General features: G+C 39.4%; 2 protein-coding genes across 2 annotated transcripts in view; both read left to right on the top strand.

The window, feature by feature from the left end:
* The first annotated feature begins 4,619 nt into the window (after positions 1 to 4,619).
* Positions 4,620 to 4,808, top strand: LOC108013535 (uncharacterized). Its single transcript, XM_017079475.3, has one exon. It carries the CDS (start codon positions 4,620 to 4,622, stop codon positions 4,806 to 4,808), a length of 189 nt encoding a protein of 62 aa, XP_016934964.3.
* Positions 4,809 to 18,469: 13,661 nt separating this feature from the next.
* The window catches only part of ham (hamlet), a 31,795-nt gene continuing 25,108 nt past the window's right edge, over positions 18,470 to 25,156 (top strand). The window contains exon 1 of the mRNA XM_017090543.4: positions 18,470 to 19,140. Coding sequence (XP_016946032.4) covers positions 19,080 to 19,140 — 61 coding nt within the window. The 5' untranslated portion in view covers positions 18,470 to 19,079. The remainder of the gene's footprint in view (positions 19,141 to 25,156) is intronic.

Raw genomic sequence — 25,156 nt, 5'->3', positions numbered from 1 at the left:
GCGCCAAAGAATGAATGTTGTGGCGTTTTCGGGTTTTCCTTTTCGGGGAGGCAGCTGTCAATGTGCTTTACACCAAAAAAAAATGTGTGTACAAGTTTTAAAAACATTCGATTTTATTGTATGAATATTTCTATAATGCTTCTTGAGATACTTTTGTTTTAATGATATATCTCAACATCAAAATAAAATATTTTCCTACGTTCATTTAAGAGGTCTGTAACGACAAGCTACATCTACCTAATATTTCTTGTCCAAAATATTCCTAAAAAAAAATATATAAATACTTAAGAATCAATCAAAACTGAAACTAATAAAAAGGGTTTGTATATTTTTTTTCGTGTACCTCATCAAGTTGAATCCTGAACTCTCTTTTTTTCCACCCAATCAACCCATCTCTTTCGGCTTCTGTCTGTACTGGGCCTTGTAATTACTTTGTTTCCTAGCGCCAGGAGGTCCTCGACACCCAAAAGATTCCTTGTCACTTTTGGTGTTGTGCGATGCAATTAAAACCGCTCCGCAGGTGTCCTTTGAACTTTGCCACGAATATAAACTGTGTCTCAGTATTTGCTCATTGGCGTGGAATGTGTCAGTTGCAAGGCTTCCGAAATGGGACGACGCTCTCTGATTTATCAGACAGAAGCAATTATCACGTCATTATCAAGGAAAACCCACAGGAACTGTTGGCTGCTTTGATTTTTGTTTTAGTAAATGTTACACATACATTTTTATGGTTTAATATGGTATATTAAAACTTCTTATTTGAATTGAAGGAATACGGAATGAACAATTTTATAGGAGTTGTATTAAATGTAATATACCTACCTATGATAGTCAAAACAGATCTTAGTCTTTATGGGCAATTGAAAACTGATTTCCGCTGAAAGACAACCCTCACCTTGGACCCCTAACTCCGCTCCTTCCCCCGATGGCATATGTCACAATGGCATTTTGGAAAATTATGAATAATATCCGTAACTTCTGCCGAGACACACGCCCTAATGCCGTGAAATATTCCCGAGCAGCTTGCGTTGAAAATGTGAAAGAGGGCGACGAGGCCCACACTTCAACTCAATCCCAGACAACGCCTCTAAAATTGTGAGTTCCGAACTCCCGAACAAAATTTGTTTGGGGCGTGCCGTCAGATACAACTTCCGATGACATCCGACAGATGTTTTGCAACCAACAGGATAACCGGCGGATTGCCGAATTTGTAGTACTTGGCACAGGAGTTGCGCCCGCTTGCAAAACAATTGTCGGCACATTTCCCGTCGCGGATGTCTCCGCCAGCAGCAGTTGAAAAATGTACAAAGTCGAATCAGATGCGAATTACATTTGAATGTAGGTACTCGATGATAATGTACGGGCGTTGACATCTAGGCAAAGGTGTTTTGGCTTCCTGTTTGGCACATGACAATGTCATCGCCACATGGCAGCCACACACGCATCTGAAATTGATTGCCCAGAGGTTGGGGAAATCCAGGAGATTTTACACGATATTCGATCATATTCAGCTGGTTCGAGATGTGGGCAGATACAAAGTGGATAAGTGAACGGAAAGGAAACATAACCACCTTAAAGGTGAGAATTTTTATAAAATTCAATATGTTGCACGAACTCAAAAAAGTAATTTCTTACTTGACAGGACTTCTATAAATTAATTATTTTTACACCTTCTATGTTAGTATTACTTTTGTAAACTTTAATATCATCTAAAATAAATAAATAACTTCTTTTAAAAGTAAGATTTTACAAAACTACTATATTCCGATTTTATAAGCACTGAACCGGCCCTAAAATCGAAGACAGATATATTGATTCGATATCAAATTCATCTGTAACCCAACTCAAGTCAATCAATTTTCTATCTTGGTTTCCCAACAACTACCCTTTCAATTATATTCCAATCAAACTGGATTTTTTTCTGTTGTTTGTAAACATCTTTATCAGTCCATGGATTTGCATAAATCACATCTTATATGATATATCATATCACATGACCTCTCATAAGCCTATGCAAATGGCCTAATCAAATACAGATCTGTCGGAGAATATAATTTACAAAATATGCCAAACATTTGCCCTGACAAAAGGTGGCAATTACACAAAAAACAGACAACCATGAACTCAATTCAATCGCATAGGGAGAATTTTCGAGTTCCGAATCAAAAGCAACCCCCCTCTTTCCCATTGTTGCGGATATATATTTTTCAGCCGCCATTTCTGATCGACAGCTGTCATGAATGACAATTGGATTGCAGCAACAGAAATTCTGAAGTTGCTGCCTCTGTTTCACTGCTGCATCGAATTCGGATTCTTATAAAATATGCAATAAAAATATGAGACCCCGTAATGATTGCCAGTATTTATAGATTTCGACCATTTCTGCGGCTGCTGCTGCGGCGAGGTCATCAAAACGAAAACAACCAAATCGACATGGAAATTGAAACAATGGCAAGGCGAGTAGCAATCGATGCCCCAGGGGCGTGGAGGGCCAGCGGTCTTTAAACGGGGGTGGGGTTCTACTACAGAGTGGAGTGGTTCGAACTGAACAGAATTGAACCAAAGTGGAGTGGTTCTCGAGTAAAACGCAGAAATGCGGTTGCTTTTTTGTGGGTCGTCTCGGGATAATTTGAGAGTGGGCAGAATGGGATGGGGTGCTCAAGCTTAGGGAACTAAAGTTCCTCAAATTTTGTTCGGTATTTTTATAATTAAAAGTTATTAAATATGTCACGAGCAACATTTAATTTAAAATTATTTAAAACTTTAGATACTGTATTCTATTGATTTATTAAAAAAAATGATTATAAACATATTTTTTTAGAGTTTTAAAACATAAGAGGTTTCATTACTAATATTAATTAGCTTAGCTTTAATAAAATATTTACAACGATAGACAGATTCTTGTTAGATTATAGTGAAATAATAACCATCTTTTAGTTGATTTATTTAAAAATCACAAAGGAATCTATTCATTATATCGACCTCATTTCATAAAATTTTTTTTTAAGTCTCGCTAAAATTCACCTATTTTAAATATCTTCTAATGATTTTCTTGTAGCTGATTTCTTGAGCCTCGCTGGCCCAACTTCTTTCACAAAGGGCTGCCCTTCAAGAGCCATATTTAGCATGTTTTCGTACGCACAGCCGCATGTGGGAAAGGTTAAGGGAAAGGGGTCGAGAGTAGAGTGCAAAACCTTTAAATGCAATTATGGCCTGTGGCTCATGTGGGCTCAAGTGCGGCGAGGTCGTCACAAAACGCCAATGATATGCTCTCGAGTGTCTTTTGTTGTGGCTTAAATACATAAGCAGGGTAACTCCCCCTTTTTGTGTAGCCCCCCTCACACCACCCCCTTAACACCCCTTTACCGCCAGTTTCCTTCGGTTTTTACAGCCTGCTTTAAATTGAGCGCGCCAAAAAAGTTGTAGCTGAGCTTTCCATTCGCTAATCGGGTGGTGCAGATGGGTGATATTTATTCTTTCGTTAGTGTGAGTGAGTATCTGTGTGCGGTGGTGTGGTGGTGTGCTTGTGTGTAAGTGTATGTGGCATATGCAACGCTCCACAATCGCATCATTTTGAGCAATTAAGTGTGTATTATCCGTCGCTGCGTCTGTCAAAGGGCCTTGAAAGCAACTTCAAAAACCGAATCCAGTCGCGGCATCGCAGTCGCTCCTGTTCCTGTTCCGCCACCGGAAGTACATTGAATATGCCAGAGTGTGAGTGTGTGTATCGGTATATAATGTACACAGGAAGAAACAAGTAATGCATTTTAAAACAAATACAAAAATGATGCAAACTAAGATTGTATTTGTCAGGATCAATTTTATAGATTTATACAGGTAAATTGGTTCCTTTCGATAATACTTTAATATAGAGAGAAAAATGAAAAACTGTGAGAAAAACCATTTTAAGTAAAAGTAAAACCCAAAAAACAAAGTCTCTACATTTTTCAAATTATCAAAGTGATACGGAAAGTTGATTATGGTAAGAAATCACCTATTGTGTCATAAGGTGCAAAATAATAGACTTACTAATGCCAATACAGGATTTATTTCTAACTAATAGAAAATCAATAATAATATACAATATAATAAACTTCTAAGAAATTCAATTATTTTAGTTTTTTAATTTCATTTTTCACAGTGTAAATTTGCCTCCTTCCCTCTCTCCAAATCCGTGCTTTTCATGCGCAAATTGTGCATTTAAGTCGACAATGGCGAGCCAACAAAAGCAACGGAATGGGATGCGAAGTACTCGTTATATGGGATATGGAACATAGGATATAGGATACGTTTCTGCTTCAGATGCAGCCCAGCGTTGCAGAGTCCTTATTGTGATGCCTACTTTTACTTTTGTTCTGTGTGCAACTAACTGAAGGCGGTCTGGAGGCGTTTTGCTGTCAAGTCTACGAGTTGGGAACCCCCCATTGGTGTTGTTTTTAGTGGAATTCCTGCAAGCTGGGAAGTTTTTACAACATAAATGCGTTATTTTAAAAAGTATGCAAGAACTAAATCTCTGGTTATAAGATTTTAGCAACTGAAATAATAAGTTATATTTTTCGTTGGCTAGCAGGGTCCGTTTTAGATTTTGCCAAATCCCAATTTTATAACAGTAGTGTGACATGAAACTTTTCCACCTTTTCACACTCACTCCATTACACATTTTTCATTCGCTTTATTGCCCTTTTGGGCTGTCACAAACAAGTGTGGCCAACCCGAGGCCACGCCCATATCAACCCACATACGCCCACTTTTCTTTGGATTTCGCCGCACAAATCGACAATGTCTCCTGGCCACGCTGGCCAATTTAAAATTCAATTTAATTTCAATTGATATTGGAAAATCTCTCAGCACCTCTACGTCCTTTTTTGCCAACTGAAAAACCTATCCACACGCAGCGGGGAAGCCCCATTAACAGTTTTCAGAGTTTTTCGTTTTCCCAGTGTGGAAAACTCGCTCGGACTTTCGACAAAAGGTGAGAAACCAAAAGCAATTACATCACAGATTTCAGTTCTTTTCTCGAAAAGTTTGTTGATAATTGGAATGGGGCTTCTTCGGGCAGCAGAGACCCAGACAGAATCCAAAGTGGGTGGCTGGAGCTATAAATTATGCACAGGACATGAAAGACAGCAACCTGAACGGCAACAATAACAATCCCCGGGAAAGTTCCACACAAAACCCAACCCTCCATCACTAATTGCCCCAAGGTTGGTCCTCAAAATATCCGGCACAGATTGTTTTCCTAGCAACGCCGTCGCCTTGGGTTGTGAAAGATTTCCTACACGTTTCGACCATCTCATAAATAAAGGCAAAATTTCATTAAGACAAATTATTGTCTATCAATATGTTGCCACAACATGAACGGAATGGGCAGGACATTGCTCATTTGTCGACCATCCCCACCAGTTTGTATTTGTATGTTTACATAATAATATTTGCGGCTCATAATTGCATAAATTTTTAAAGTGAAACGCGTTTCAGGCTTGTGCAACCTGCAATCCCTCATTGTTCTGGCCCCCGATCCCTTACCACAGCTACAGTTCGGATTGGTTTGCTTTGGTTTGGTATTACTCTCACAAAGGGTACTTCACTGGTTAAATACAATTTAATAAATAGTTTATTAATCATTTTAAATGAGGTGACATTAAAAAGGTTTAAATATTCGAAGAATTTAATTTAATTTAATTTTCATATTATTTGATGCAGGACATATAAGTATGTCATCTTATCATTTCATTAGAGCCATTTCATAATAACCACTTAAAATAACATTTGATATCGATTACAATACTAATTTTACACTGATCACAATTTTATTTTTCTAAACGTTGGATTAACTTTTAAAAGTCTTCAGAAATATAAAAAAGTTTATATTGTTATGTACCTAATTCCAATTTAAAGAGCATTCGCAGCAACGACCTCCAATATTTTCACAGGTTTGCTTGGTTATGGGTTAAATACGTAGAAATTAAATTAAATATGCCCGCGGGTAAATTTCGCTGCAGGTTGCCCTTCCACAAACACAAAAGGGATTGGAACTGGGCCTAGGCTTTAAATCCAATTATGATGATATCCAGGGGGAGTTTCCCAGGCAGGTGAGTGTGTGTTTAAGTCACGTGCATGAAACGAGCTGGTATTTCAGCATTAGGCTTATAGATAACAATCCCTAGAAGAAAACTAATTGTTTATCCAGCCCAAAAGATAACTTTCCCATCCGAAGTGAGAGTGCGCCCTTTCGCTGCGACACTTGACTTCTTTCTAATTGTTATGACCGCATAAATTTCAATTTATTTCTTTTCAACTATGCGGTTGTCACAGAGTTCATCGATTTTATCGGTTTCTTCTTCAAAGGAAGCTGCGCCAAGTCTTCATTTCGGAGCTCTTGAGAAACTCATCATCCATCGTCTAGAACAAATCGAGTGTGAAATTCGATAAGTGGCTGGGATTGTCTGAGTGCCAGACGTGCACAAACCGCCACTTGAAATCGGGATTTTTGTTTACGAACAACCAAAATCGACAAATACGAAACAATTATGGGTGAATTTTGAATTACGTTCCAATTTTTGTGACTTTTACGATGGCAATTTAAATTAGTTTCGTGTTTCTCAAATAAAATGAAGTCTGTTAATTCGTTTTTGCTGTCCTCAACAGTTTCTTTTATTTGCCTAAGATGATTCTTATCCAATTCAATAAGAATTAAGATTTTTAACAATTTAAATCATTTATATTTATGACAATCTACAGAAAGTTTAATAAATTCAAATATTAAATGTATAAAAATGACATTAACCAAAGTTGGTACCCCGCCCAATTTCATCATTCTTCACCCATTCCCCGCTAAATAAAATGATTTACATGAAATTCCCATTTTCCCAGGGCCAACCACTTGACTTATGACTGCCCGACGACCATCCCCAACTCCCCGGGTTGACTAAATCGCTACTAAGTATTATACTATATAGATTATATGGCGGGGCTACGCACACACACGAATACAAGGGTGCTTGGGAGTAGAGCACACACTAAAGACACTAAGCACGACAAAAAGACATTAAACACGACAACGAAATAAAAAAACATTGAAGTTCCTTATCAGCATTTCCGCTTTTCGTGACCAATGTCTTGGAGTGTGCACACATATTTGGTAATACCATAGTCTGTAATTGTATTGGTTCCAGTGTGCCTGTGTGCGTTGTCGGAATATCAGTTTCGCACACTCTACGGATCTCAGTTGGCATGCAAAGGTTATAGAAATGGAAAAGTCGAAAGGCTGGCGAGGTCGGGGGTCGTTCGCCCCCCTTAGTTCCCCGCCCCTTTGGCCAGTCTTAATTTCTGGACATGCTCTTGGCCACACTGGTTATCCTCCATTATTCATAAATATGCAAATGCCAGGGCGTAATAAATTCCAGATGCATGGCCAACGGCTGCGGGTCAATTTCGAGCTCACGCTCATGGGCTTTACCTTCGCACAGAAAGAAACCGCTACTGCTAAAGTTTTCCAAAACTCAAGGATTCTATTTAGGGAGCCAATGAATTGTCCCCAAACTGTGTTCCGGAATATAAAACTAGAAAAAGATCAAGATTATTAACCTAACTTTACCTAATTGTCATAATAGCTTTCGGCGAAATCTAACTGAATTTTAAAAGAAAAGGTTAGTATCATAGAATGTAAATCTGATCTATAGAGAGCAGGAGTTGGGATACAAGGTATTACCTTCGCAAAGAAAGGAACAGCTTATACTAAAGTGTTCCAAAAATTAAGGATTCTGTTAAAAGAGTCGAGGAATTGTCCCCAATTTAGGATCTAGAAAAGCAAACAAAAGTAAGGACTATATTATTAGCCTGATTCGGGAATTAGTTTTAGTTGAAATCTTATTGATACTTAAAAGAATATGGTTAGTATCATAGAATGCACAGAATGGTCTTTAAAGATAAGAAGATAGTTATGATTATATTAATATATAATATATGATAACCTTAGTTAGATGCTAATTAACTATCGTAATCAATTTTAAACCCAACATCATTTTTTCCTGTGCATCCTTGCCAGCAATTTGGGCTGCAAGTGGTTAAGCCGTCGTGTGGTTCAGTGGCTGCGTGGTTTAGTAGAGCGGCTGGGTGGTGCTCGGCCTGTTTAGCACTCAATCTGAGGCGGCTCCTCCGAACCACTGGCATATGCCACATTACCTCCGCAGCAAATTAAATGGTCTCGCATTTGGCCCAGCCAGCTCAGTTCTGTTCGGGCTGGTCTGTTCCGTTCTTGGATTCTCGTTAGGGGCGGTTGCATGTGGTGGGCGGTGCCCCTTTTACACACACTCTCGCTCCCTTTGTGTGTGTAATCTGTGGAAACCACACACATGCACCCGCCGCAGGACAGAAGTCGGAGGACATAAGGCCAGGATAGATATGTTCGACTTTGAGATGCGGGCGTGACTCACGAACGGGAAATGTAATTGAAATGTTGACCGATTTGCCAGGGTGCTTAGAAGGAGATTATTAAGGCGGATTAGTCATCTCGTGTTATATGCAGACGACGGAATATACTTGTGTGAAATCTTTTTTAACATCTTATACAACTATGATTTATACAACAAAATTTTAACCAGTTTAACATTGCTGTAAACCGGAAATGATGTCACACAAAATTCTTAGAATTTACTGATTATCTTGGGAAAAACCCCTATTAAATATCTACGTGTGACTGCTTCCGTTGAAAAATAAGATAGGGACAGGAAACTGCTTTTATATGCTAGCTTTTAAGAACTATTTCAATTTTTGTTTTAAAAATATTTAAAAAACTACATTTATATTACTAAAATATTGTTGTTTTATCTAACTCTCCTTTTTTGCAGAATCTGCACTCACGCTCCGCTCACGACTTCATATCTTCACTCTCTTGGAAGTCCTGGGAAATAGTTTGTGGCTAGGGCTTCCCAGGATGATTGTTCCCGGTTGGACTTGGATTTAAAACAACATAAATCATAAATTTTTTGCACTGACGAAGGGACAACGCAGGTCCCCCGAAGCACCCCAAAAAACCCCCAGCCACCACCCACTGAAAACGGACTCCGTATAATGCGCACAATCGCAGCCAGGACACGAAATCGGAAGGAAAGGAAGTCCTAATGTGTGGGGAGTCAGTCAGTCAGTCAGATGGGGGGAAAATCAAAGGACGAAAGTCGGGAAAGGAAAAGAGAACTGTTTGCGCAGCACAAAAATGAGTTTTCTTTTCGTGTCCTGCCAGTTGGACCTTTGTGAGGATGGCAGGACACAGCCATCGCCATCGTTACTTCTTTTGGGACTTGAGCTGGAGTTTTCCTGGGCAAACAAGCGTATAAATTGAGTTATAATTTGCTCAGCTCCGGATGTTGGCTTCTCTGTTATTTAAATGAATCCTCCTGATTTTCTGATAAGTCCTCAGACATGTGGCAATTGGTTGTTATCCTTTCTGGTCGTTTGACTCTTGAATTTCGGGGGTTTCCCTTCGCCGCAATCATTTCAAGCATATTTGCTACGGACTTCAAGGGTTCCACAAAGGCAAAAGAAACGGAAGGAAAACTATGATTGGTTTAGAGGCAATTGGTCATAGTCGTAATTTCTTGAAGAACGAAGGATAAACGGATGTGTGGTTGGTGTTTGACTACAGGGTTTAAGCCGGGAGTTGATTTCAGGGCACTTGGGATTTCAAAGGAATTCGTTTTGATAATTGTACTTCACAAGCTTGCCTCTAATTACCCAACAAATACAACCAGATTTTCGTGCTTCAGAGATTCGTTTTTTTTTCCTGCTTACAATGTTGCAACATTTCCTTTTCGGCTGTACTTAATTGTTTGCAAAAATATTGTTTTTAAGAATTAAGGCAGGCAGAACTAATACATTTTAATTAAGCCAGTTTTCAGGCAGAAGGGGTGAAAGAGGGGCTTTATCAGTGGGTAGAAGGCCACTCAAAACGGCAGCCACCCCACCACCACCCCCTCGATTAAAATGCGTACAATAAAATTGTGATTTCTTTTCGAGAATTTTTATTTGTACTTTTATTTTCATATACCTTTCTCACATTTATTTTTTGTAGCATTCTTAATGCTTGAAATGGCAAAATGGCAGTTTACGCTTGGTTCACATTTTGTCCTGTTGCTGGCAGAAAATCCAGCCCCTTTCCCCATTTTCCCCCTGGCTTGCCACATTGAGTGGCACTCTCGAGCATGTCTTTACATCTCTTTACGCTTGGCTATGGCCGCCAAAAGGGGGAGATTGAAAAGTCAGTGGAAAATCGGGGGGTGTGGGGGAAACCAACTCGCTGGAAAATGGCGTCCTCAGATATAATTGCGTTATTACTTTGTATACAAATACATCACACCACTATCATCGAGTGCTCAACACATGTTATGGTCTCTGATTTATGTTGCAATTGAATTGGTTTATGTTGCTGATAAAATTCCCAAGATAAACCCAGACGAAGAGCAGACTCCGTGGAACCCTTCCAAATCGTACAACACACACATTGTATCTTTCGTATTGTGGCTGCCTTGCGTATTTATAGACATTTATCAGCAATCCCAACAGAACCGTTCCCGAAGTACCCACAACAAACAAACAACTTAACATCTCAAACTTTGGTCTTGTCTGCCCTGCCATTCAGATCACTTCAGTTCTCTGTATCTGTATCTGCATCTGTATCTGTTCTTATGCACCCGCATGGATCTTTTGGATCGCGTCTGAAAATCGATCTGCGAGTCGCAGCCAGAATGCGCAAAAATGCGAAAAAGTCACGTAGTCAGCGAAACAGACAAACCATATAGACAACGATTTACGAGAATATATCGGAGCAGGAAAAAAACCAGGAATATAGCAGGTCCTGAAGGGGTTGGAGGTGCACGTGGCATTGATCTGGGCAAGTAGGTGGGTGCGAAAGCCCAAGAAATGAGTCCACTTTAAGCTGCACTGAGGGAAATTGTTTAGAAGGTGGTGGAGAAGGTGATTATATTATATTAAGAAAATGATAGAAGAATCTATAAAGAAAGATGGACATACAATCAGATCAGATCTTTCTTTCTTCAGATAAAAATAGATTATAGTTAGTAGATTAAACTTAATCATTGTATATTGTAATAATCTTACATACAATTTGTGCATAACATTGGTACATTATTTAGGGATCATTGGTGGGTAGATATATTTAAGATATGTAAGTGTTGTATATAATTATTTTCATTTTGGATTCCGTTTATTTTGAAAATAGCTACAAGTAAAGGTTATGCCCACCAAATCTTTAGAGTTTGTCTAAAATTATCCACTTTTTCTCAAGCATTGATAGTCTTATTTGTGAATATTGAAGAATTTTAGGTCGTATCCCATCTGTGTCAGTGTAGGCTTAGTACCAAATGGGCAATTAAAGTGTCACAAGTTCGGGACATGCAATATTTCATGACGCAATGCCTAAGATTATGAATATAAATGCAAATTAGTCTTGGGTTCACTCCAGCTCCTACTCCCCCTGAACCCCCACTCATTTCCGCACCCTTCCCGTTTTCCCTCAGGTGGGTTGCTTCCACCTGTCTGTTGTGGTCAGCGGTTAGAAAGGGATATAAGAGGACTCGAGGGGTTAGTTAGAAAGCGGGAGCGTGACAATCATTAAAAGTCAACCGACGACGACGACAACGTTGAAACGTCCGACGTTGAACAATCACTGAAAATGACTAACGGTAACCACGATAGCTCACATCCGGACCAAAAGTCCTGGCCTGAATATACGTACACGTATACGTACGTATACCAAAAAAAAGGCGGCCAAGAAAAGCTTTTGGGCCCGTGCACGTTGAAAGAAAATTACGCTCTTATCTCGCTTCCTGTCGTGACACAATTTTCTATCATAGAAGCCACTCGAGGACTCGGCTTGATGTTGTTCCTTTGGCCGCCTTTGTTGTTTTGCCTTTGCTTTTGTTGTTTTTGTTGTTCTTGTGGCCCAGGTCAAATACATAAAGTTATTATTGCTTTTACTATTTTGGAGGGGGGACAAAAGTAATGATAAATGTTCCGCGCTCACGTTTTCCAACTCGCGGTTTTTGGTTTTGCGGAGGCAGCAAAGTCATAATTTAGGCGTACACTCATTTTCGGGAAAGTGTCATGTAAGTACTTGGTACATTTATGCCTAGTAAGCCACAGATCAATGGATAATTTCAACAAATATTATATATATTTATTGAAATCGACAAATCTAGAGACTAAAATGGGTGGTAAGTGTGGAGTGACTAAGGTATTATTTATTTAAGTTTGTGTTTTGATTAAGCACTTTATGTGTTATTTCTGCACGCTGTATATGAATACTTAAAAACTATATAAGGTTCTAAAAGAATCCGCAATAAATTTTCATTAGTTTCATTTACATCAGGTGAGGTGTTTAATTTACTTGAGTGATTCCAAATCTCCCCTTACCTTCTCATTAACTATAACTCAATCTTAAAATCTAACTCCTTGGCTGTTTGCCATTCCTAAATCTTAACCCACTAACTTTGTTTTCATAAGCCAAAAGTAATGGCCATTTAATGCATAATTTGACTGGCTAAGCACATGCAAGCGAAGGTAAAGGACTTGGGAATAAACAAATTCCCCTGATTAACAGGGCTGCCACAAGCTGAAATTTTCTATGAATTTCATAAATACTAATTAAGTGGGTCGTTCTGCCGCTCTCCAAGGCACCAGACCCCAGCTATCTCACTCGCACCCTCTGTCTCCCAAACGTAATGAGATGAAAATCGAAAAAGTCCAACGTACGTGACAAATTGAAAAAAAGCGCATCAGTGGAGCGAAGTTAACTGGTGAGACCTGTGTGGAATCAACCATACAATATTGGACAACGACGACGCTTTTCTGATGACTTGACCAGCAGCAAAAACAGCGGGCCAACAACAACGACGGCTACTGTGACTGACTTTTACGAGTACCAGTAAAAAAACTAAACCAATATCTCAGAACGTCACCCGAACGATTTTCGAGGCGGTAAGTGGAGCCCGGTGCTACGCGTTCTGTAATACTATCTAGACACGTGAAATGAGTTATCAACGGTTTACAGTGGGGCAAATCAGTGAAAGTGAGACTGGATAAGCAATGCCACTAATAGTGAGTTGAGATCAGCTTGGAAATCAATGGATACATATTAAAAGATCTCATTTTAAATGCAAATTTAATAAATTCTAATTTTTACTGTGAGAGAAAGGTTAACCAATATTGGAAAATAATAAATGTTGAAGCAAAATAAAAAAAAATAAATTTGAAATTTCCAACGATGAATAGTAAAACTGGTCCACTAAAATTAGTTTATAAACTATCTTAAACGCTATCTTCAAAAGAAATTTTAAAAAATGTAAGTAATATTTCAGCTGTTTCTTTAAGTATTAATTGGTTTTAAGCCACTGTGCCCTTAAGGAACAGACGCTGTAAGCATCTGCACATGACAAAAACTGATTACCATGACGCAGATCACAAAAAAATATCTTTAGTACTGTATAGAACGAAAGAAAAGGCAATATTGTCAACCATCAGTCCAAGTCCAATTACGGCTTTTACAGATGGATGCTGTGGTCAGGTTTGTCCTTCGTTTTCCACCTCCATTCCCTGATTTCTGCTGCCACTTTTCCGCCCCTCCTGACCCCGCTGCCATTCCCGCAGCCATGGCTCATAACTTTTTCAGTTAATGAAGACATAAAACTCAGTGCTGCGGCTGCCACGGCAGCTAAAGGCAATAAACACAGCAGCAACATCAACAGCAGCAGCAACAACAAGGAGTTGCCCCTTTTTGCGGCAGGCTTTTTGTTTGCTCTCGACTTTTTTTCGCCTTTTGTTTATTTTTACAGTCACAAGAAAGTTGCGCTGGCAAGTTGGAGATATCGCCAGTGAATGATAAAGGGGGATGTATTGGAAAGGTGTGTATCTAAGTTGCTTTGTGTCTGTAAAGATATTTTTCCCTTTTTTTTTTTGTTATTTGTACGTATATTTATATGTGTACCTGTAAAACGCCATTTTGCGGAAAGTTGTTGCTGCTGCTGCTGCTGCTGATTTTGCTGCTGCGTCGCTGCTTCTGCCCACTGTCGCTATCAGCGCACATCAATGGACCAACGACAGTGTGGCGACACAATTTGGCGCACATTACGTATACGCAACGTGGGCCCAGAGCCAAAGCGAAAGAGCAACAGCAATAGCAACAGCAGCAACAGATGAGCGAGCAGGATGGCCGTATCCTATGAGATAGAGAGCGCCAAATGAGCAGCGACAGAGAGATATGATAACGGGCAGCAGCAGAGGCAGCAGCAGCAGCAAAAGCAGCAGCAATTGCGACACGGCAGCCACTGCGGCAGAGACCACGCCCCCAGTTGTCTTTCCATCGGAGATGTCTTTATATATATATATATGTGATGGTATATGTGGCTGCCACAGTCAAGGACCTCTTGGAGAGCCTTTGTCCTTGGCTGGTAACCTCTTAACACACTTCATTAATCAAATGCCAGCAGCAACAAGAGAGCAACAAGCTACCTGGCGAATTCGCCGCGGCCACCGCTCTCTCGCTCCAGCTCTCTCAGTTCGGACAAAGCTCCACCCCAGAGCCCCACAGCGCAGACGCGGCAGAAAGAGAGGGGGGCGAGAGAGAGAGTGCGCTGCTGCTGCTGCTGCCGCTGTCGTGACGCCAAAGTTTTCGCCGCTCAGTCGAGTGCCAACGATGACAAACGAATGACAGTCGCTCTTCACTCTCCCCTCCCCCGGCCACTGACTCTGCCGCAGCCCCCCATTCCCATCCCCAAATAGAGAGAGAGATAATGACAGGGAGATAAGGGAGACGACAGCGAAATGGCGACAACAACAGCAACAACTCCATTGAATGCCCGCCAGTCAGAAGCCAGCGTTTGTCTGTATTAGTGCGCGTGTGTGGTAGTGGGAGTGTGCTGGTGTGTGTGTGTGTGTGTTTGGGTGGGCTAGTGGGTGGAAAAGCCTGCTGCACGATTACCTCATACTGAAAATTGCATCTGCCACTATATACAAAATAAATGTTTATATGTTTGTGGGCACCTGATGTGTGTTTGTAATTTCCTGATAATTAAAAGTGCGCTGAAATTATTGCATTTCGCTCTGGCCACTCTCCAATTTCTTTTCTCCTCCCCCCCACTCCTATTTAGAAATTAATGAGAAACTCGCCACTGGGATACTAAAAAAGGATTTCACAGATACTTTTCCTTTTGCCTTTTAGGGCGGATTTACTTGGTAATTTCGAACCGTTTGGTTTTATAAGTTCAACAAATGAAATTATAAATATAGGTAGATATTCATTTTAGACTAATCCAAAAAACGATGCTCAACAGACAAAAAAAAATTGTAAAATCATTTAAAAAACAGTTTTGGGATTTTTAAAACGTTAAATAATAAGCTCTCAAGCTGAATACTTTATATGCGCTATATAAAGATTAAATATACTACTAAATAAAATTTACTACTACTACTTACATCATACTATTACTACAAGCGATGAATGAAGTACGTTTAAATTATAGTTTAAAAAAAACATATCTTTCATTTTAGTATTTGAGGTTAAAATATGAGTTACTCACTGTTAACTACGCACAAATATTAACTACTAAACGATAAAACATTGCTTACGTCAAATGAATTGAGAGCGCTTTTTACAACCGAGGGGATCGGGGAGTTATCTGCCAGTGGGGTTCCCCTTTCTGTTAAGCAACGCTAATGTCTGTTGATATCGACTTATCCGGTGCATGATTTAATTTCCTTTCGCCATGCCCTATTATAGACATCGTTGCAGTTCCATGATATTGTATTCTTAGCACATCCTCTCGCCGCTTTTCTCTGGCATTTTCCTCACACAAGTGTGCGACCTTGAAATAATTGGCTAAAATCCCAACAAAGTTCTGCCCTCCAGTGTGCATGTACTATGTAAATTTATATTTGTTTGGCAAGATCAAGTGCGGTGTAAAAATAGAACAATGGACCTGTTTTCCTGTTTTCCCCATCGCCAACCCTCCCCGGAAAAACCAAACATTTGGCGCCCCAAATGACGTACGAAGAGTTAGATAAACAGCTATGAAAATTGCAATTATTAATAAGGCGCAGCGCATTTGGATGCCAAGATCCGTTTGGGCCAATTATACGTTCCATAAAGCTGACCCAAACTGAACAGCAACAACAATCGTTAAAAGATTCGGACGTTGGCGAAAATCTTCGCATATATTTTACGAGATGGAACAAAAACAAATGTTTTTCCCTCGGCTGACTTACTTTTATTATGACTTTGCAACCCACCCACCCGATCTGCCTATTCACCTCTCACTCTTCGCCACTCGCCCTCTCTCTTTCCTCTCGGTTAGCTCCGTCTCTTTCGTTTTAGCCTGTTTACCTCTCGCTTGGCAATAAAGAAAAAATGCCAGCAATGCGCTGGAATTGGAACGCAGCAGAAAAGTAGAAATATTATTATCCAGACTGGCCAGGGGCGCTGGCAAAAAGGGGGGAATGTGGGGGGGGCTAGCAAGGGGGTGGCTCTTTTCTAGCATGAATAATTAATGCAAGCGAAATATTGATTGCATGTACTTGAAAAGAGTTCCAGACGACGACGACGTCAGACGTCCGACATTGTCGGGCCTATATGACAAACGACTGACACGCGGACTGAGCAGGCGACAAATCTACACCACCCACCCATAGACCAGCACACAACACCCCCACCACCCACCGCCCCCTCTGTGACAGGACACACCCCCTCCCCCTCTACAAGTGGTGCCTTTTGCCTGCCCATTGGTCAGAGGGTGGTCCCTTTTCAAGGGGGGTAATAGAGTGGGTGTTGCATAAATTTTCACAGTGGGTGATAAAGTGGGCGAATGGGGGGTTTCAAGAGGGCTCACAGAGCAGCTATAAAGGGGTAAAGTAAAGGACTTAGGCCCGAAACTTACTTGGCATGTGCATGGCCTGTTGGGCTTTAATAACAGCCATATAGATAGATGGCCAAGATAAAAGGTAAGCCGACGACTGTTCCTCCACTTACCAAGGGAAATCGGTAGAAGGAAGCTCGGGCAGGACACAAAAATCAACAATGTTCGGAAATCACAGAAATAAAGTAATTCAAAAGCTTAAGGAACCTCTTGTTAGGCTTATAGTTAAATCATGAGGGAACACATTAAGACCAAAAAGCTTTCAGGTTCCTTTTGAAAATATCATAAAAAACTTTTTGAATTAAAACTAAAATGAATTCTTTTTGATCTATCTAAGATTGCAAGGATTTTTCTTCTTTGAGAAGAGGATAATTAAATTACACAAATGATAACTGTAATCATATCAACCGAATATTGGTAAACACAAACTTTTAAAGATATTAAGAACACATTTTTGTTGTCATCTTATAATGCATACTGTGTTCAGAGTAATATACAAGTATAAATAAAAGTACCTATATAAGATAAATGTAATTTTAAATAGGTAGGTAATTGTTAAGGTCGAATCTTTTTAGCTTAAATAAATAATAAATTGAAGAAAGATTTCTAAAATATTTGTATTTCCTGAAGTATAACTTCAGGAACTACGGCTTACATGATCTAGGTTAAATAGAGATAGAAACCTTATCCATATCACTTTCCCATTAAATAAGTAAGGTAAGTAGTTATTAAAGTCAAGTTTTTTTGGCTTTAGCTAAAAATAAATTGGAAATGGATATCTATTGTATATTTATTTCCAAAAGTATACCTTTAGGAACTGAGGTTTACATGATCTAGGTTAAATGGAGATAGAAACCTTATCCATATCACTTTCCCATTAAATGAGTTCACATTTATGATACCCTAAAACCATTCTCAGCTAATGGTTCCACCCACCTCCCACTCCTTCTCGACCAGGTGAAAGCCCATTGGATGGGCAATCGTCGAGGTCTCTTTTGGAGGCCTGGGGACCCTTGTCTCTCTCTTTTCTTTCAGCGGAGCGGGGAATCTTGCGTGACTTCATTTGCATGAATTACGTTGCGTTTTTCGTGCCCTGTCGTTAGTGTCCTTTGGCTGCCCCCACCAACACACTGGAAACGAGGCACCCGAAGCAACTGAAACACCTGAAATCACCTGAAGTCACCTGAAATCACCACTACCACGGTGAGCACGTGCCTGTGTGGTTGGTTGGTTGGTGGTGGAGTTACGGAGTTTTGGGAGCTCCACCCGTTCCTTCATAATTGCCACCGCGATAGTCAGTCTCCTGTTTTCCTTGCCTTGGCGGGTTTTCTTTTTTTATTTTCCCTTTCTCTTTTTTTTTTGCTTTTTGCTTTTTGGTATGGAAAATAGCAAATGGGAGAGGTGGAAAAAGAAACTATAGCGCATAGACGAAATAGTCGGCGTTCTCTGCTCCGCTCAGTTCATTTTCCGTTTTCAGTTTTCCGCCTCTGTTTCTCTGTTTTCTGCCTCGAGTTCCGTCGTCAGTCGCTTTCGAGGAGCTTTGTGGGGCAGGTGTGTTCAGGTGGTTTTTGCTCTCCAGGTTCCACCGGTTCCAGCTCCAGTTCCATTTTCGCATTTTGCATTTCGCATTTCCCAACTGTGTGTGCCTTAAACTGTTTTTCCACAACAACAACAACAAGAACGACAACTCGAACCCCAACAACAGCGTCTTTTTTCCGTCGGTTTTGTTGGATTTTTCTCGATATTTTCCCACTACCCCTATGACTTTTTCGAGACGTGTGTGCCACAAGAAAAACGAAAGGACAAACAAACAAAAAGGGGCAGACTTTAGCAAGATTTTTGCTGGCTTAGCCGCAAATTTATAAACACCACCCCCCCCCAAACCCACGTCGAAATTGTATGCAAATGCACTTGTGTCGGTTGTCCACCCCGGAAAAACTTGTGTTCTTGATTTGCAAAAGTGATTTCTAATTGTTTCGACATCTTGGTTTAACTTGCCACAAAAAAAAGGTCGCGAAAGAGTGAGTGAAATAGAGAAAAAAGGAGGGAGAAAGAGCTAAGCGGAGTATGTCAATGTCATTGGCCCAAGTGCGTCTGAATTGCTAAAGGATTTCCCCTGAGTCTTTGATTTCTGGACATGGATATTTAAAAAGTCTAATGACGTCACTGCTGGAGATTATCATGCGATCGAAAGCGCTTGCTAGGAAATTTAATCAGGGTGAGTATGCCCTTTTCATCCATCAAGGAACTCTTTGGGGGAAAAAAATTAGAGATGATCTGTCTTGAATCCATTGGTGTTATTCTCTGATTTAATATATTTTTAAATACGATAACGCAAAAGTTTTTATCTTTGTACCATTTTTATTGACGTAAGCCACATATGAATAATTAGTTCACAAGAATTTTTAAGAGTTTCACATTAATTGTACCTAGGAGGCCCATTCTGCGAAACCACAAATCTTAAATATAATTTTTATTCATAATTTATGAGCATATCAAATGGAAAAGAATTAATTTTAATAGGTTGAATTTAAGGAAAATACATCTTCTATATTTTTCCTATTTGATAAGAAGAATTCAGTGGAAAACTATTTTTTTATTGCTCCTTGAAGAATAGATTCATTCCACAAATATAAAGTGTATTGTGGTTGATTAATCATTTTCAACATTATAAAAATATTTATCATAACTCTTGGGGAACATAAAAAGTGAAAAAGGATTGCAGTTAAGGCAATCCCCAGAGATTTAATCTTTTATAAAGCGGGAATTCCGTCTCAGAATAAGACGTGGACTCAAACATTCTTGGAACATTTTGACTTGTGGCTCTGCTTGTGCCCTCTTAGTAATCACAATATATATCCCGGGCATCTGTTTCAATTAGGAAAGATTTTTTATTCTGGGTTTTTGGCTCTGTTTTTTATCCACTTCCTTTTAAGGTTCAGATAAGACCATTTTTAAGAGACCGAAAATTTCAAAGACAGGAATTAGGTTGAAAACAAGACTGCTTATGTGTTCCTTAACGTTAATCATCTGACATTGAAAGCGCGTGGCCCCGAGATACGCGTTGCTTGAGATTAGGCTGTTTCTTATAATTGCAACATTTTCATCTGAAAACGAGGACACTCATAAAAATACTGATTTCTAAAAAAGTTTATCTTCCAGGTCCGAAATAGTGAGCGTGATAAGTACTCGATGCATTCACATTTAAAGCGATCTTTCGATCTTTCAGAGACGCTTCGGTGGAAAACTTTTGATTAGCATATTGTCGTTAAATGTTTGCCGGATTTCCTAATACAGTTTTCTATATCGTAATTGCTTCGTTGTTTTAATATAGAAGTGATTCACTGAACGGGCGCACTCTCCCAAAGATTTAATTCCTGACGAGTTGCATAGTTCTTATTTGAGCTCATAATTCCGCCAGGGGGAATGATTTAATATTTCTTGGAAGCGCGGGATATCGCTTATGTTATGAAGATATGCCAATTAAACCCTTAAAGGAATACTATTCGTTTTAAAACTATGTCTAATATGAAAAAAATGTGTTTTTGAACTATTTTAAAGAAATGGATAGCATTTTTCTGAAAAATATAAGCAAATTGTTTAAATTCTAGAAAACATGGTTTCAAAAAGTTTTTTTCATGAGTTTCTTGGTATTACTTGAAAATAATTGTACAAAAGTCTAAACAGTCTTAGTCCTATTATACCCATTATTGTAGAGTTAAAGGGTATAATAGATTTGTCGGGAAGTGTGTAACTGGTATTATAATACAGCGTTTCCGACCCTAAAAAGTATACATAATCTTGATCAGGATCACTAGCCGAGTCAATCCATCTATGTCTGCCTGTCTGATTTAATTTTGCTGTGTTTTTCTTAATAAAACGGTATACGAACTTATAGTTTGTGAATTAAGTGAGTTTATTGGGTCAATCCAGCCAAAATACTTACTAGACATTTCGTGCTATTTGCTTCCCCTCCAATAAACCACCTGCCCTTTCAAATCACTATCTAACACGAGTTTCCCCAAAACCACTTGCCAAAAACCCCCAAAAATAAAAGAATGATAATCTTAGAGCGATAGCCAAAAGCCCCGCAATCGTGACCATCATCACAATATCACCACCATCATCATTGGTACTACCATCATCACTGTTTTCCATCACGATCGGCTACTCAGTCAGTCAGTTGGTTTCGACTCTGGTCTATGGTCGAATAAAATCGTTATCGCACTCGAGTATCAGCATTTTTATGACCTGAGAATCGATTGTATTAAGAGCTATTAAAATATTTTCTAAAACCTGCTATCATATCATTCAATTAGGCAAGAAACGGCTATATATAGGATCATAAAACATAACATTCGGTGTCGCCCGATAATGGAAGACTCAAACACCAATCACTTGTACTGTGGTTCTTTCTCAACACATTAAGGCGTCATAAATACATCAAAATAAAAGTGTCGCCCTCGGAGAATTTATAGCTCGTGAGCAGATAATGGGAGGAGACTCGAATTGGACGTCTTAAATTCAGGCGTTAACTTGGTCAGATCGCCGGTGCTAGATACAATTTGCAGTAGACAAAGTTTCCTCCGCCCCAAAAGTTCTTTCGCTCAGCCAGAGATAAACGCCAGATAAGCATTGGGATCAAGATTATGCGGCCACTGGTAGTGTACTGGGTTATCAGTGGGACACGTTTTATGGCCGGTGCTATTGGATACTCTATACAGCAGTAATTTATGAAGTTCCCCCAGCGCTACTTGACTTTTGTTTTCATCTTCTCATAGACTGGGTTGCCAATGTCTTCCTGCTAATTATGAGTTAACCCATTTCTTTCCCAATACTCGACTTCTTAACCTTGATAAACCCACATCAAGTCAGTTTTTAAACGTTTTTGGTATTTTACTCTTTGAATTCGATAATACATTAATACATTTTAAATACTTTCTGAACCATGTTTTGATAACCCTTAAACTTTTATTTGATGTTTAATTTAAATTTGTTTATTTTTAAATAGTACAAATGTTCAAATGTTCTAAACCGAAATGATTTTCCTTTCCTTATGCTGGAAAAAAAATATTTTTAGCTTTGCCAATTTTGAAGAAGCCAAAAACAATTATAAAAACCTTTAATTAGCAGAAAGTATTATTACCTCCCCTGCTAACCGGGAAATATGGGTTAAGCACACATGGAAATCACTCCACAAAAACGAGAGAATCTATGTTTGTATTTCCCGATGATATCATCTATTAGAGCGCACGTCTCTCAGCGGTTTTATTGTGCACTTGTGCGTTCTTGCTTCTCCTTTACCGCTCTATACTATTTTTTTTGGATTGCGTTGCTTCATCGCAGAAGAACGAAAAATATCATCGAGAGTGGGCCAGGGTGTTAAGAGGCCGGGGATATGGCGCATGCATCGCACCTGATATTTTTATGGATTTACAACACCCGAATTATTCTTCCAATTTCGACAATTTATTACCGAATACACACTTTTGACATTTATTTGCTCGCTTCAATTCCCCACGATTCGATTTCGGTTTCGGACTCAATACAGTTCGATGTTTTACTGTCCGAAAGCAAAAGTGTTTTCTTGTCGCCTCGATTGCACACAGGCCAATCTTGTTGTCTAGATAGAAACAGCCGATGATAGCCATGGGCAGACCCCGCGTATACGTTATATGGCCTAAGACAAGCGGTTTTAAGTGAGGCGTAGTTCTGTATTGAATTCCGGAGAGGGGTCTGTCTTATGTGTATCATATATCTAGATACGTAGTAGTAAATTATGGAAAAATACGTTTTTAAAATCATGTATTTGCTAACATCTTAAAGTACTAATACCAATCAATATTTTAATTCATGTTTTTATAAGGATTCTATTTATAAAAAGGTTTTATTATATTTCAAAAATAACTTTAATTTTTTCCTCTGAAACCCATAAACTATGTAGTAACTCGTCCATTACTATTGCTATGAATCTCCACGATGGAAAATTATTTTAAGATTTATAGAGGGGGTTTCCTAAATACACTGTTTATCTGAACGACCCAGTCCCAGCATTGTCTTTTGTTTACTATATTACGTCAAGGCTTCTGTTACAGATAAATTACACTGCACTATGCCCAGAGATTGATTATTTGATGATGAATTGTGTGGAAACCGCGAGGAGTGTGCATGGGAAAATAGACCCCCTTTTTTAGAGGGTATGTGGGTATGGTATATGAGCGAGCTTGGTTTTATCGGCGTAACTCTTAGTGTCTTGTCACTGGTCTATTGTTTATAATACTTTGTTTATGTTTTGTAATAAAATACGCTTTTGTGGTCACTAAAGATACATAGTTTCTTTATGCGGGAGGTAGGGATATTGTTCTGTATAAAAAAAAGAAAGTACTTGAGTAGGAATTATCTTTGTTTAAAGGGACTTTCTATAAAAAGTACTAACAAATTGATGATTACAGGTTAACAGGTTACAGGCTAAGGTGAGGCTTTTTTAATATTACCCCCAATATTTCACTTTTGAATACTTTGTTATTTATAGTGCATTCCGTCAAAGTTCAATTAGACTTAGATCATATTTATAACGTTATTGCTAACTACTAATCAAGTTTATAATGTCTTTGATAGACAGCTATAAAGATAGGCGATATCGCTACGAACTGCCTTCATTCATTCATATATCCGAGGTGGCTAATAACTATCATGACTACCCAACCCCTTTCCGCTCCCATTTTTCTCGCAGTGCTGATTCTATTTCGCTTTTTTTCCTGTTCCATAAATTGTTTTCAATTCAAGTTATAGAAATAGATAGTAAATAGACTCCAGATATCAGTCGGGGGGTGCATAGTACACATGCGCCGACAATTGGGTCCCACCATAGATACAGATACTAACTACACGAGTGGACTTAATATTTGTTCGGCCCGATTTGTCGGACACGATCAGAAACGATCCTCGGAGGCGAAGCTTATAACGTACGTATATCAGTGAGGTTCCGTTGGTTTTCGGAGGTCTCACTTGTCGATGTTTTTCGCTCTTTTTCCAGTCTCTCTCCGGAGTTTTCTGAATGTGCTTATCTAGCTCCCACAGCCGAGAAAAGCAATTAATTGTCGAACGGCCAGCTTCGGGCTTAGTTTATGACAATTTCTGACTGGTCCGCGGTGTTCGAGATTGCGTAGCGTCGGCAAAATGAATAAATTCGGCCCTCAAGTTCGGCTGATAAATGAGAAGAGTCTGAAGAATCCTAAATAAATGAACCCCGAAACTGTGGTGATATTCTCACGCTAATTAAAAATAGTATTGTGCAAAAATTTTAATTGAAAATCCCGGCAAAAACCAAGAAAATCCCGAAGAAAACCCCTAGAAAAAGGGTTACATGTGAGTGACATTTTCCAATTAATTGTGCATCTATTGAGGTCACTGGTGTGTCTGATCTCCGCATAAAACCACCCTGCAATTGAAGATCCTGGCAGATGTGTATTTTGTGGAAAGTGTGCCAAGACAGGAAGCAGAGGGTATCTGCTCCTTCTGCTGCCATTTCCGCTGCACATTGCAAATTGCACTTGGGTAAACTCTATTTGAGGGCGCGTGCTGCAAGGATGGGTTTGAATCTCGATCTCAATTCGAGTTTGCAGCTTTGGCTCGTATTAAGTTACGAGATCTCTGGGTTCACGCCTCCTCCCTCAGGTTCTATCCTCAACGGCACTCTTAACGGTTTGACCTTGCCATAATTATATAGTCCTGACCCCGGTCGTCGTCTGTCTCGCGCATTTTGACTTGAGAACTTGCCCTGCTTCACTTTTTCTTTGGGGTCCTTTTCGGCAGAGAAGAGCGACTTCCGCTCCGCCTCGAATGCAGAACAATGGAACAGCGGTCCTTGCAATAGCAATCAGAATCGGAATCGAAATCGGCCAGGGAATGGGAATTGCTATAGCAATTGCTGTGAGTCCTGGCCTGTCAATGAGACTCACACACATTTGAAGTTGCCAGGCTTACGAGATCAGCAGAGGTTGATATACAAATTCAAACAGTGGAGGGTAAAAGAATATGACGGCATTTGCAGGAGGATATTCAAGAGAAGTTATTTTGCGATATTTATTTTGTGTCTTATAATAGAAACTTACATTTGTGTCTATTAAAAATAAATAAACTTAAGGTGTTTTAGATGTTCTTAATATTAAGGAACTGAAACTCTTAAACATGTTTTTTGAAAGTGTATAGGTTGTTGAGTTTTCATCCTTAAG

Source organism: Drosophila suzukii, chromosome 2L, assembly GCF_043229965.1.
Source record: "Drosophila suzukii chromosome 2L, CBGP_Dsuzu_IsoJpt1.0, whole genome shotgun sequence".
NCBI classification, from domain to species: Eukaryota; Metazoa; Arthropoda; class Insecta; order Diptera; family Drosophilidae; genus Drosophila; species Drosophila suzukii.
The sequence above is the reverse complement of the archived record's forward strand: the minus strand, read 5'-3'. Positions and strand labels throughout refer to the sequence as shown.